General features: G+C 43.0%; 1 protein-coding gene across 1 annotated transcript; it reads right to left on the reverse strand.

Annotated features, from left to right (window-relative positions):
• Positions 1–2,176: 2,176 nt before the first annotated feature.
• Positions 2,177–11,837, reverse strand: si:dkey-229b18.3. The gene is made up of 7 exons (XM_037109650.1): positions 10,399–11,837; positions 10,102–10,175; positions 9,600–9,828; positions 5,450–7,446; positions 4,984–5,199; positions 3,369–3,509; positions 2,177–3,155 (listed from the first exon to the last, which is right to left on the reverse strand). Exons 1-6 carry the CDS (start codon positions 10,733–10,735, stop codon positions 3,405–3,407), a joined length of 2,958 nt encoding a protein of 985 aa, XP_036965545.1. The 5' UTR covers positions 10,736–11,837; the 3' UTR covers positions 2,177–3,155; positions 3,369–3,404.
• Positions 11,838–12,905: the final 1,068 nt, after the last annotated feature.

The following is a 12,905-nucleotide window of genomic DNA, read 5'->3' on the forward strand; positions in this document are numbered from 1 at the left end:
ATGAGCCTTTTGGGAGCTGAAAGAGCCATTTCTTTTACACTGAGCTGAGACATATGATATGACTCACTACAGAGAGCAGGAATCCCCATCCCTTATCTAATATAATTGAAGCAGGTCATGTGATCTTTGACTTTGATTTGATTTGATCTAAAATGGGAGTTTAACTGGAGGCTAGTTCATACACAAATCCAAAAAACTCCTCAACAGCCCAGGAGATGAAGTAGAAATCAGAGTCTACGTGTTTTTTTGCTGCCACAGTCATTTTGATCCAATGTGTTGAGTCAAATGTTGGTCAGATCAGATCCCTGATTACAACACAGACATTTTTAAAAGAAAAAACTTGATCATTCTGCTTATCAAGCAATTTTACTTTGTGATTACCAGAATTTTGATATGTATTTAGTCATGAATCCTGCATGGTTCATTTTGTTCCACAGAGTCAGGACTACTTTCCCATGCTCACCTTTGGATTTACCCTGTTTTATATGCTTTTGCACTATTTATGATTATTTTCTTTAAGGTTAATCATCGCAATTTTTCTGCCTCTTTGTCCTTCATTACTTTTGTATTATGCTTATATTGAATTGGAAAGATGCAAAGGTCATTTTCTTTCCTGTACATGTGATTTAAAGTTTTATCCAGGCGAATAATGCTGTACACCCACGTAGTTTCCCCCAAGTTCACACACACATACATGAGCATCCAGTTCATTCATCTTAATTAATTCAACTGCATTTTTGAACACATTATTTCTTACGTATTTATTGCCTGACCGCACTGGATGCTCCTTCCCCCCACGCTTCAAAATGCCCGATCTCGTAACACTGACAGTTGCTCCTCCTACCTATCATTGGTGTACATCCCCTGTCCCATTCTATCGCTGTAATGGCCCACGTGTCAAGTTTCATCTCAAACTGGTTGAACTCGACTCATCTCATCTCGTCTCGATGCACATGCTTTAATACAAAGACCTCAGTTTTCACCACCGATGAGTCAGTCAGAGAAGATGAAGAGATGTGATTCATGCCTAAAGCTCTTCCTCATTCCTCCTGGATCACGACCTCCCCAGACAGAACTCCTCATCCTCCTCCTGACTGGATGAACGCAGCGCTGAATCCACTGCGGATGCCTCAGATGGTCCAGTGTCTTGTCACCACCACATGTATGAAGTAGGAGAAAATAATAAAATGTTAAAAATAGATGTTTTCACTAAATAAAATCTCCTGTATAGGGCTACAGTAACAATTCTATCATCATCTGTTAAGGTGCTGGTTATGTACTTGATCAATCCTTGCCCGGAAAGAAATCCTTTTTCCAGAAGCAGCCCTGTCTTTTCACTTGACCAAACGTTTAAAACCCAACAATATTCAACTTTCTGATGTCATGATTAACTTCTCCTGCAAAATTGTGATTCACAATTCTATCCTAAAAATCTAAATATTCTCAGAACTTTCAAATAAAAATCAAAACACGCTGGAATCACTTGAACCTTACATTTGTTAAGAAACTTTTTTTTTTTTTTTTTGGTGAATCACTAATAGGACTTTTGTTCTAGAAAATCAAAGAATCTTCAGTGAGTAATCATACATCATGAGGTCTTCCTGCATGAATAAAGGAAGGAAATGATGGTAACAACATCTCACTGGAGCTTTCCTGTTTAGAATCTATAAAATTTACACACATCCCATTTAACTTTTCTTTTGCAGAGGATACAAAGTATAAGCCATGACTTCAGCCATGGTAACAGGCTTAGGCAAGTTAAAATAAATCATACCAATATAGCATTGTATATCAGTGAGCTAGACATCTTTTTCAAATAATTCATTAGAGGACATTAGTGATTATCTTGACTTATGCACATAATTAAAATTCACCACGATCAACCTACTATGAGTGCTTTTTATTGGGAGCCATAATAAAATCTTTTAATGTCCAATCTCTACTTTATATACTCTGTATTTTCTGTTTGAGTACATGTTGGAACATGGTGAGTTACAGTTACTATGGAAGTCCAAACTCTTTAGCTTCAATCGTGACTATTTTTGTTGTGGCCTCATACACTTCGTAAAAATCTTTCTAAATGTTGATCCAGGGTCTGATTTTTGTGTCAGTAAGTAAGAAAACCACTGGGGCACAGAACATAACGGGGGGTAATTAAAGCAAGAATGACAAGATATAAAAAGCAAAAATTTATTCAGTCTTTTAACAGATAGCGAGAACTGCTCATTTATTTCTAAAATCAATTTGTGAAACATAAACATCTCTTCCTGTGAACACATTGCATTTACTCAGTAGGAGGGGAATTCGAAGTAGAACAAGACTACCGAGTGTCTTGGATTCAATCGGAAGAGGAAATCAATAAAACATCTGTAATGACACAGCTGTGTTGATTAATATTCAGAAATTCACATTAAGAACGAGACATGTTTCCCTTTTCAAAATTGGCAGCCTTAGAAAAGACACTGGACTACAAACAGCCTGCAGATATACATGCAGTGGCGTCACCAGAGTCAAATCCCAGACTCGGGGACCATGAGAGATGAGCAGATCAATACAGGAGGAGGGACAGACTAGTCAAGTTGTTGAAAAGTTAGCACACCAAAGAACAAAGAGCCACCGAAACACCCAAAGGACAGTCTCTCTCCTAAGACTCCCTCCAACTTCAAGTATTCCCTCCAGCGCTTGCATCACTTCAAGTATTCCCTCCGTGGAAACCTTCAATTTCAAATACCACTTCTTAGGTTTACAACATAAGCCATGATATAAGTGCACTCAAAAGTCATCTATACATAGAAAAATAATGATAACAGTAAGTAGCAGTAATAGTTAACAATCACTTTACATTTCATTTTATACACAACCGTGACGTTAAATCACTTTATACCGTGGCATCACATTCCCCGCCCCCTGAGTGTAATGTTCAAGTTTAACCTTCTGTAGCTATGGAGAAGCAAACAGGACCAGCAACCTCGGTTTGGTTATTTAAATTACATTAGCAATCACTGACGAGGGCAATGATTAGAATCAGAGTAATTATGCCTTTCCACAGCCCGTTGTGCTTGTGTGTGACGGATGCATTATGTACAAGCTGCTGATCGATCATGTGCCTCTGGCTTCAGTCTGTTCGCTGGGGTCCCACGCTGACAGCCTTCACCCTGGAAAACAAACACGAGGGTTAAGACGCAGACAAGGAACTCTAAAGACAAGCACAATATGTTGATCACATGTATTGACAGCTGCCTCTGCAAGAAGTGTGACGAGTGACACTAGAATAAAACACTCATTTGTATGCCCTGAACAATTAAAAAGCATGAGGCATATTAGCCATTCAGACAACTCTGGCTCTTTCTTTAGTCCCTTGCACATACTTAATTGTCGCTGCTTGAGCAGACTCTCCAGCTGCCTCAAGAACCAGCAATAATGCAGCTCCGGCATTTGTACAACTTGGGGTCGTGGGTGCGGATGTGGCTCCGGACATTCCTCAGTCGAAAGAACGTCTTACTGCAGAGCTGCAGAGAGGGTACGATACAAGGTTAACAGCACAGAAATAAACTGAAAAGGACAACGGAGAAGCTACAAATAAATGTGATGCCATTGTAATGTGTGGAGGAAGAATTATTCCCTAAAAAAAAAAAAAAAAAAAAAAAAGAGCTCTACATTTTTGAGAAATTAGTCTACTTTCTGAGTTATACAGAAAGATTGATACAACTCTAAAACATGAAAATGGTTTCAATCTTATCATCTAACTTTAGGTAAGAAAGCGAGTAGGTACATTTACAAATTACTGTCAAATTATTCCTCTAAATAGTTGTTAAATATTTTTAAATTGTGGTATTTGTACAAGTCATTCAAATTTTTTTACAAATGTTAAAAGTACCTAAGTGGTATCAGCCAGCAAAATATAAATATAAGAGTTGTGTAGAAATTCTCTGACACACACTGACACATAGATCTGCACGTTTAAATTATAGGAACTGTTATTATTACATTATGAACCACTGAGTACGTTCATCTATAGCAATTATATGTCAGTAAAACAATTCCCAAAGTATGCCAAGTCAAACCATGAGATCATCTTTTTTGGCTTCTAACTGAATCTCCGTGTTTTGGAGTTCGGTTTCTCTCTTGCATCCTTCTTGGTGCTTTACATATCTACTTCATTTTGCCGTTTCTCTGGGCTTACTTTCATCTGTTTCAGCATTCTCGTTAATTTTCTGGTGAAACACAATATTTTCTGATTTTGAGACTTCATTACTAGCTTTAAATAAAAAAAGGTGCAATATAAACGATTTGGCCAGCTATGGAATTCCTACTCAAAACAAATGGGGGGAGCATATCAAGTTAGTTAGTTAGTTAGCTTAGTTAGCCAGGCAGCTAGCAGGCCAGACTGGGAGCATAGAGCAGTGTGGAAGTGTTGGTGTTCACACTGCTATCACAGCAGCTCTGCACTGGAACTGGCCAGGGCCAGCTGGTAGAATGCTAACTTCATATCTCTGCAACATTAAAAGGGTACAAAATTTTTAACCTTTAAATAACTAAATGAACTGAACATTTTATTGTGAAGAATAAGGGAAAGAAGAAGTAAGTAAAAACATGTTTATCAATGAATTAGCCAAGCTTTGTTAGTGGTGATTCTTCCATAATACTGAAGGGAAGAAGAGCATTTACCTCTCCTCAAGACAAGTGCATTGTAACTTAAAAACACAGCCTAATAGAAATGCAAATCTCTGCCACGCTGGGCTGATGTGCTACACTACTGAGTCTACACCAGGAACTGGCAAATATGCAAAAGTTTCAAATGTCTGTACTTTTATCACAACTACCAGCAGAGCACTTACTTGACTCAGAGGAAGTGTACCCATCTTGTGTCTCACTACACCATTAGATTTCCTTCTAAATCACGTGGTATCTTGCTTGTTGGGAACAAAATCTGCTCGAGGTCATGTCATGATTGTCTATCCTTACGACCAGTGTGGGGCTTACCGGACATGGCCAGTGCTTGCCCTCCACGTGCCTGAGGCGATGCATGATTAGAGCATCACAGTCCTTGTAGGAGGCTGAGCACTGAAGACAGGCATGGGCCGCCTTTGGAACTTTGGGGGCTTGACTACGAGGCCCTCGAAGCTGCTTTAGCCTTGCCCGATGTACAGCATCCAGCTTGACACAGCTCCTACTCCTCAAAGATAGTTTACCTTGTTGCTGGAGAAGCCGGAAAAAGACAAAAAGATGAGTTTATCCATATTTTGTAGATGCGAACTGAACTAATTAAATGAATGAATGGAAAGTTAGCAAAGAGAAGCTAAAACGTGATGAAAAAAAATATTTCAACTGCTTTTAAAGATTCTCATTATGCGATTATTTTCTACAGAGTTCTTCCTCTACTGCCTTTTTTTCCAGGATGGCTTACAGTCTCTAAAGAAAGTGCAGTCATTACCATAAATCACTATACCTTTGGCATGGACCGTGTGGCCTTTGGCCCGGCAGATTTGGCCAGGTGAAGAGTGTTGTTTCGGGACTTTGGCCTGGGCCTCTGAACCTTGCTTTGGCTCACACTCCTCTCCTCCCTTTCCCTCTTCACCACAGGCAGGGTGGGCGGCCCTCTGGCTCTCAGTGCCCTGTGGGGGGACTCATCCGCTCCAAATTGCTGCCCAACTTGTGACACGGAGCGCGTTAAGCAGATATCAACACTCTCCTCCTCTTTTTTCAGTACTGCCATCGCCCCCCCTGCTGGCCGACAGAAGCTGAACAGAAAGCCTGAGTCCAGTAATTTAATGGGGGGTTTGCTCTGGCGCTTGCCCAGGTCTGGTGAGGGAGGGTCAGAGAAAGGTCCACCAACTGGCACGGGATCTGCTGGCTCCTTTTTGATGACTTTGTACAGAGGGTGGCTGTAGATGGATGGAGGCGGTGCTTGTTCTGAAAACTGGAGCCCACTGGGTTCATTAACCTTCACCTTCGGCCTAGAGTCTATGACTCCTCTCAGCCCCTGACTTCCAACCTTCCTCCCATCCTCTCTGGGTTTACACTTTGTCTTCTCCACCTCCCTTGTGGAGCCGCGTCTAAGCTTGGCCTTTGCTGCTGGTCGACCACTGTTGTAGCGCAGCGTTCTGACTGTCTCTACAGTGATTTTATTTCTGTCCTGTGTCCTCTGTGTGGGAGGGGATTTGTTAAGCATGTGGCCATGGTGATTGTTTGATGGAAGATGGGGACCTGAGATAGAGTATTCAACTGGTTCTGATTTGATCCTGATGGTGTTTCTCACTAGATTTTTGTTGGTGTTGCGTCGCAGAGGCTGCTGGATAGGAAGGCGGGCGCTGTCACCCATCCTCACTGAGCGTCTGAGTTCCCTTCCCCCAAAGGATGGCGAGAATATATCTGGTAACACACCTTTACTACGCATGCTCCTGTCACTTGGAGGGACAAGTCGAGGGACAGTCCTTGACTTCTTTGTTGTCTGCACCGTGCCGACTGAAATGACAGGGTTGGTCTTCACTGACTTGTTGAGGAGGCGAGTGTTGATGGGGTTACAGAGAGGAAGTGCCAGCGTTACCTTTCCAAATGGCAGCACTGGGGAAGTGGAACGTGGTTTCCGCCGCTTGGTCAGTGAATAGTTGTTAGCCTTTAGTTTCCTCAGTCGTTTCTTTTGTCTCCAGCCGATCAAATCTTCTGGTCTGGGAAGGAGGGCAGTCCTCTGTAACCCAAGAACACTCATCAGTTTGTACTTCTCTTGTGCTCTCGCGTAATCCAGCTCATCCTCTGTAACCTCCTCTACTTCCTGCTTCACCCTCACAGGACTGCAAACAGTGCCAGGCCTCAATCTAGAGCTGCATGAGAGCCGGCTGATTGGGTGAGGTTTTTTGTTTCGTCGAGGGGTCTCTGGCATGGGAAGCAATCTCTGTACCTCCTTGGCAGCCCCTGGAGTGGAGCGGAGGAGACGGGTATTCGATGGTGACGTGGCCGGGTAATTCTGTGACCGTGGGGTGGCAATGGCATGTCTAGGTGTAGCAGCTTTCTTTGAAGAGGGAGACTTGAAGTCCATGAGCTTCATCCTGTTTGAGGGACTTAGAGGGAGGCCGTTATGGCATTGGGACTTCGGCATCCTGCGCAAATTGCGCCTTGGACTGTCTTCTATAGACTCATCCGATACATCTAAAGTCAGAGTGAAGCTTTTGTTCATATTTTCCTGCAATCCAAAAACTCTTTCTCGTCTGCTTTCCCTCTGGTAGCGGTGATGCTCATGAAATGCACCAGCAGAGGCTGAGGTGAAACCTTTGCCAGGATTGAGTTGCTGTTCCTGCTCTTTCATTAGAGCGGAGCAGGCTTCCACTGCAGGCCACATGCCCAGGTGGCGGGCCATGGCAATGACTTCAGGTAGGTCCTCCTGATGAACACACAGAGTGGAGGAGTAGGAGAAATCCAGCAGCGACAGAAGGCTCTCCTCTCTAAAACCTAGGGATAAAGAAAGCGATTTAGATATGATGAATCCTGGTCAATCAGTGAGTGACATGTGTGAGATGAAAATGAACTGGTGTAAACATAGTATCAGAGAGACAGCAGGCAGAGTGGGAGCAACGTCTAAACATGATGGTGTAGACAGGAGACAGTCGCTCTTATAAAAACCAGATCCAACAACACTGCCAAAAAGACAGATCATGACACTTGCTTTGCTTTTTTTAAATTGAATGAAACAATGCCAGTATAATGCTGCTCCAGTGTATGAATTTAGATGATGATGTGACAGAGGTGTGTGTGTGTGTGTTACACAAAATGTACTGCTAACAGCATGTGTCCCATCTTGCCGCTCCAACTTTCACACAAATCTTAATTAGGTTTGGTTACTTCCTTCTATTGCCGGCTTAAGGGTACAGTCACACATAACTTAAAACTAAATCCTGCTGAACTTTAATTTGAATCAAAGTTCATCAGTGTTGAATACTACGCGACACCAAGACAAATTTGCTCACATGTTTCTCTAAGCTCATTTCATATGTGACCGTACCGTGAAGGCAGAACAACAGTGCCCCCCCCCCCCCATTTCTTGTTTGTACGATTTATATAGGAAAGCAACACACAACATTGAAAAATCTGTGTTAAGAAGCCATTATAACAAGTGATATCAAGTCAGGGTCTGGACCTTCCAGCTCTGGATTTCTAGACCAAATATGTCATAACAAACTGACAACCCAGACCAGTTTCAAATGGACCTTGAAATGCAGCTGAGGAAAGCAGCCTCCCTTTTGCCTAAATGACCATTGTATCTTCTGAAGCAATCCGTTTCTAACAAGAGACGACCCATGTCAAACCCAAGTCAAGAATGGTCCTGTGACTGCATTCAGGGATCAATGACTGATCAATATATGCATGTATGTATGTATGTATGTATGTATGCACAAGCTACATATCAGCTGGACATTAAAATTGTTAAATTATTCACTTAAAAAAATATCAGAAACTATTCTGGTGATCAAATAATCGTTTCAGTTACTTTTTAAGTATAAATGCTGAGCATTTGGTGGATTGACATGGAATTGATCTTATCTCTGAGCAAAGTCCAGACCTCAGGAGAGTGATTGTCCTGCTTGTTACGAAGCTGTCTGTGTGCATGTGCGTCCAAACCTGTGGTGAACTTTGCATAAGCTTTATGAATGTGCAGCAGTAACACAGTTCTAAGGTGCCTGTTTGGCTTTGTTTGTCCACCAAAGTCCACTGAGTTATACGTGTTGCCAGGCTTCAATCCCCTCTACCATCGCTGTGATCTCATCTTCTAAAAAGTTAGTCATTATCATGAAGGGGAATTAAAGGCAGGTGCTGTCAACTGAAACTGATTCAAGGCGATGACAGGCGTGTAAGGTACAAAAGCATTCTTAAAACCTTAAGCAAGCTTAACCAAGGTTTTTCATGCTCAGCATTTTTTATGAATTGAAAGGAAGCTCTCATTGGAAATGAGTGAAAGTTCAAGTACAAATCAAAGAACATTTTTTTATAAATGAGGCCCCAAGTTATGCAAGAAAATAATTAGTTGTCTAACATTGAGTTTGTCTATGTTGGAAAAGGTGTTACAGTTGTTCTGAGCAACTCCCCTGAAAGGTGGGGTGAAAATCTGAAAGTCATAGTGAGGGGAGACAGAATATTTGTTTAAATATGGGGACAACATTTTTAACAGTCTAAGAAGAATTTATAGTGTTACACAACTACATACACAAGATACGTGATAGAAATTGTTGTAAAGACTTTTTTAAAAAGAGCTTGAAGTGAAGGTACATTCACATCTCCGAACATCTGGCTAATTGCTGTGTAAATTTGTGTGGATGACAGATTTCTAATGGTTGCAAACATTGACGGACGCTGTCACTCCAATTCTGACATTGGAAATGTTTGAAGAGGGGGAGTTTTAAATCTGTTCAACCCGCTGACAAATCACTTCTGACGGAGAATACTGCTGCAGCTCTATTATTCACTAGTTACACCAGGAGTTAACTCATCTGGGAACAATATGCAGGCTCAGCTAGGTCCTTGCATCCAGATCCAGGTCTTAAACTAACACAGAACTCAGGCAGTGATGTTTTCTGGTGTCAGTTCAGCCTCTAGTCATCTGCTCTTACCAGTGAGATCTATATCTTCTTTCATGTTCGAGTCCATTTCTGTGAAGATTTCCTGGAAGTGATCGCTGACGGCGGCCAGAACAGCTCTGTGGGCCAAGTAAGGTTGTCCGTTCGTGCGCAGGGTGATGTCACAGAACAGCCCCGCCTCCCGCTGACTCCTCAGCTTGCTCAGCATGTCGGCGCCGTGTGACGCCATAGTCTTTGTGACACATCTTCTGCCGCCCAGCTCCTGAGATGCAAAGACATCACGACACAAGCAGATAGAGTGGCATCATTAGCGGAATACAATGTGCGAGAAAGCACTTGAAGGAGACGTCTAAGTGTGAGAGCAGCACTGAGAATGTGAGTGAGAAAGTGTGAATCAAAAATGTGTGAGGAGGAGAAAAATGAGGCACTGATTAAAAAAAACAAAGAGGGACTGAAAGTCTTATAGGAGGAGAGTGAATAAAAACGTCAGTTTTACTTGTCAGATCAGTCTCTGTGACTCTGACCTGCTCCTTACCTCTGTTTTCTTGGTGCGCTGACTCTGACAGTCTGGACAGCTCAGGACAAAATCTCGGATCTGGAAGTACATCCCTGTGAGGAAAACAGAGGCAAAAGAAGAGAGGAAGTGATTTCTGGTACAGCTTAAAAGCCAGGGTACTAAATAACAGCTATCATTTATGTAAGATACTTTATCTCTGATGCACTTAACAAGAAAAATGAATAATTAGTCTAATGAGATATGTATAGAAGTAGCAAGAGGTTGGTTAATAGTCTCAGGAACCATGCTGTCCTATGAAATCAGTGATTTCCATACCTTCCCACCAGTAGTTTTCAGCCACACATTTGTAGGTCTCCTCCAGGGAGAGGTGGCCCTGACCAGCCCGCCGCCGCCGGTGAAAGGTGGAGATGGCCTCATGCCTCCGGTCCTCATCCAGAACCTCCCGGTAGTTGATGAAGCCCCTCTCCAGCTTCTTGCGGTACAGCAGCCCGTCTATCATCTCAAAGTTTGGCGAGCATCGGGCGGGGGGCCCACGCCCTTTGGAGATCCCGGCTGACTCCATCTCTCCATCTACATCCGACCAGGGTTTGGACGGACAAAACGTCTCCGCGTTCGCGTAATGATCGCTGGTGTGGGTGCAGTCGCCGGCCATTTTAACCGGTTTTTGAAGTGAAGTCTAACTTTGTCCGAGCTGAGGGAACCACAGCTTCTTCCTCTCTGCGGTGAGTAAACAGTCAGCTCTGTCTCCTGCTCGCCCCTTCCCCTCGCGGCGGGGGAGCTGCGTGCCAAACTTTTACCCACCGACCTGAAACAAAGTCCACGTGGATACGGTGACAGCAGACAACAGACCACCGACCCAACAATAAGTCCCGACAAACACTCTCTTGACACCCTGCTAACAGCCTGACATACCCTTAATGGACGGCTACAAAGCCACTTGGCTAAAACGAACCGTGAGGTCTCTCATTATGGCTTATAAAACCTTGTTTTCCTCGACAGGAGACCATCAGATGGGAGTCAGCAGCATTTCACTGGAGGGTTCTGCTTTGTACCCTAGCTGTCAGTGAGGGCTTCACTTCTCACTATCCAAACAGTAGTAGCTAACATCCCTAAAATATTCATATGTTCGCACTTTATGTTCGGGAAATATTTGTCAGTACCTCAGAAGAATTGTGCAGGGGTTTTTTTTGTAACGCTGCGCAGCATCAACAGAAATGTTTCCCCGTCCATCCAAGTGCGGTTAGATAATACATACAGCCCAGGAGAGTCTGGCGCCAACAACGCCGAGCCAACTGATGTAAAGTCACCACTTTGACGGCGACCACGTAAACAGGCTTCACCGCTCACCGCTCACCAGCAGTCCGTCTTCCATCTATTTCAGGGGCCGGGAGTGGCCTCCGGGGCTGGATGACGGCAGGCAGGCTCACCGCTGGCGTTAACTTGAGATTTCTTTTCGCCAACTCGAGTCGGAAGCAACATGATGACGCAGCTATCAGCTCAGCATCGCCACTTCAACGACCTAAAAGCGAGGTTGCCTCCGCTATCAGCCAGAAATGTTGAAAAATCACTGCCGGGTCCTCTCAAAAGCGGCCCAACAAGCTCCACTTAAACACCCGACATAGTTCATGCCGCTCCCGTTGCCGCAAAACCAGTCTGGGGGCCAAATAGTCCAATTTTTTAAACTCGTAACCTTCTGTTTGTTGCTAATCAGCAGCCTAACCGAGCCAAGTCCTCCCCGCCTTCACACAAAGGCCATTAGCAGAAGCTTTAAAGAGCCTGTGCCAGACGGAATGTGATTGGCCGGTGTAGCTGCCACTCAAGTTAGTTTGCTTCCCCTAGGAGCAAGGTAGGTTGCCCGCACACGATGCCAGGATTCTAGTACTGTATTTGCTTCACTTGCTGCACAGCCAAGTTAACCGTGATACACCTATTTATAGGTACCATCAAGTGAATGTTGTTCATGATTTCGTATTTCGGAAACCATCTTACATTATTTCGATCATCTAGCTGCAGCAAAAGCCATCAAATAATGTCAGATTTAACATTTTAGCTGTTACAACCATCTCAATGTCAAATATTGCAATACAGTGTTCATTTTACAATAGCTGTGGCTCCATTCTCACAAAGATAAAGTCGGTTTTCAAAACGTTTAACATAAACTACTACATCCAAATTTTTGCCTCAAAAAATCACAAAGAGAAACTAACTAGACTATTAAAACCTCTGTTTCAAACATATATAAACATAGGCCTACTGTATGTTAATTAGGCTGTAGGATCTTTTAAAAAAAAATATAAGTGAAATGTTATTAAATATAATGAGGAAACATGATCTGCAATTCAGTGTTTGTAATGATGTAGCCCAACAGTGACATTTGAGAACTTTCACTTTATTCACTGATTATGCTGAATTTAAACACAGGTGATGAAGCTTGACATAACACAGCAGTAAACCCTACACTCGCAAGAGACAGAATTATGACTGTCACTGCATCTGTCCTGTCAGTCTGTTTTTAATTGAAGACACCACATATTATGGTAAAGGTCAGCCAATTTAAACCACTGTAGAGCCTTGCTGTCCTGGGCCGTGCACGAATCATACCAGTTTGTAGAGTTTCCAGACAGGGTGCTTTTTATTGCTCCTCCATAAAAGTTTACCAAAATCTGGCTCCGGAATTTAGCCTTCCTGAGTTTCTGTCAGAACTAGAGACTTTTCTGTGCTTTTAAATCCAGGGTGGTGATAAGATAAGAAGGTTCTCAGAGATGGTAATTCCAAGAAACCTATTACTGTTCACCTGCTCCACTGATGTAGACAGGTGTGTG

Source organism: Acanthopagrus latus, chromosome 9, assembly GCF_904848185.1.
Source record: "Acanthopagrus latus isolate v.2019 chromosome 9, fAcaLat1.1, whole genome shotgun sequence".
In the NCBI taxonomy this organism is placed as follows: Eukaryota; Metazoa; Chordata; class Actinopteri; order Spariformes; family Sparidae; genus Acanthopagrus; species Acanthopagrus latus.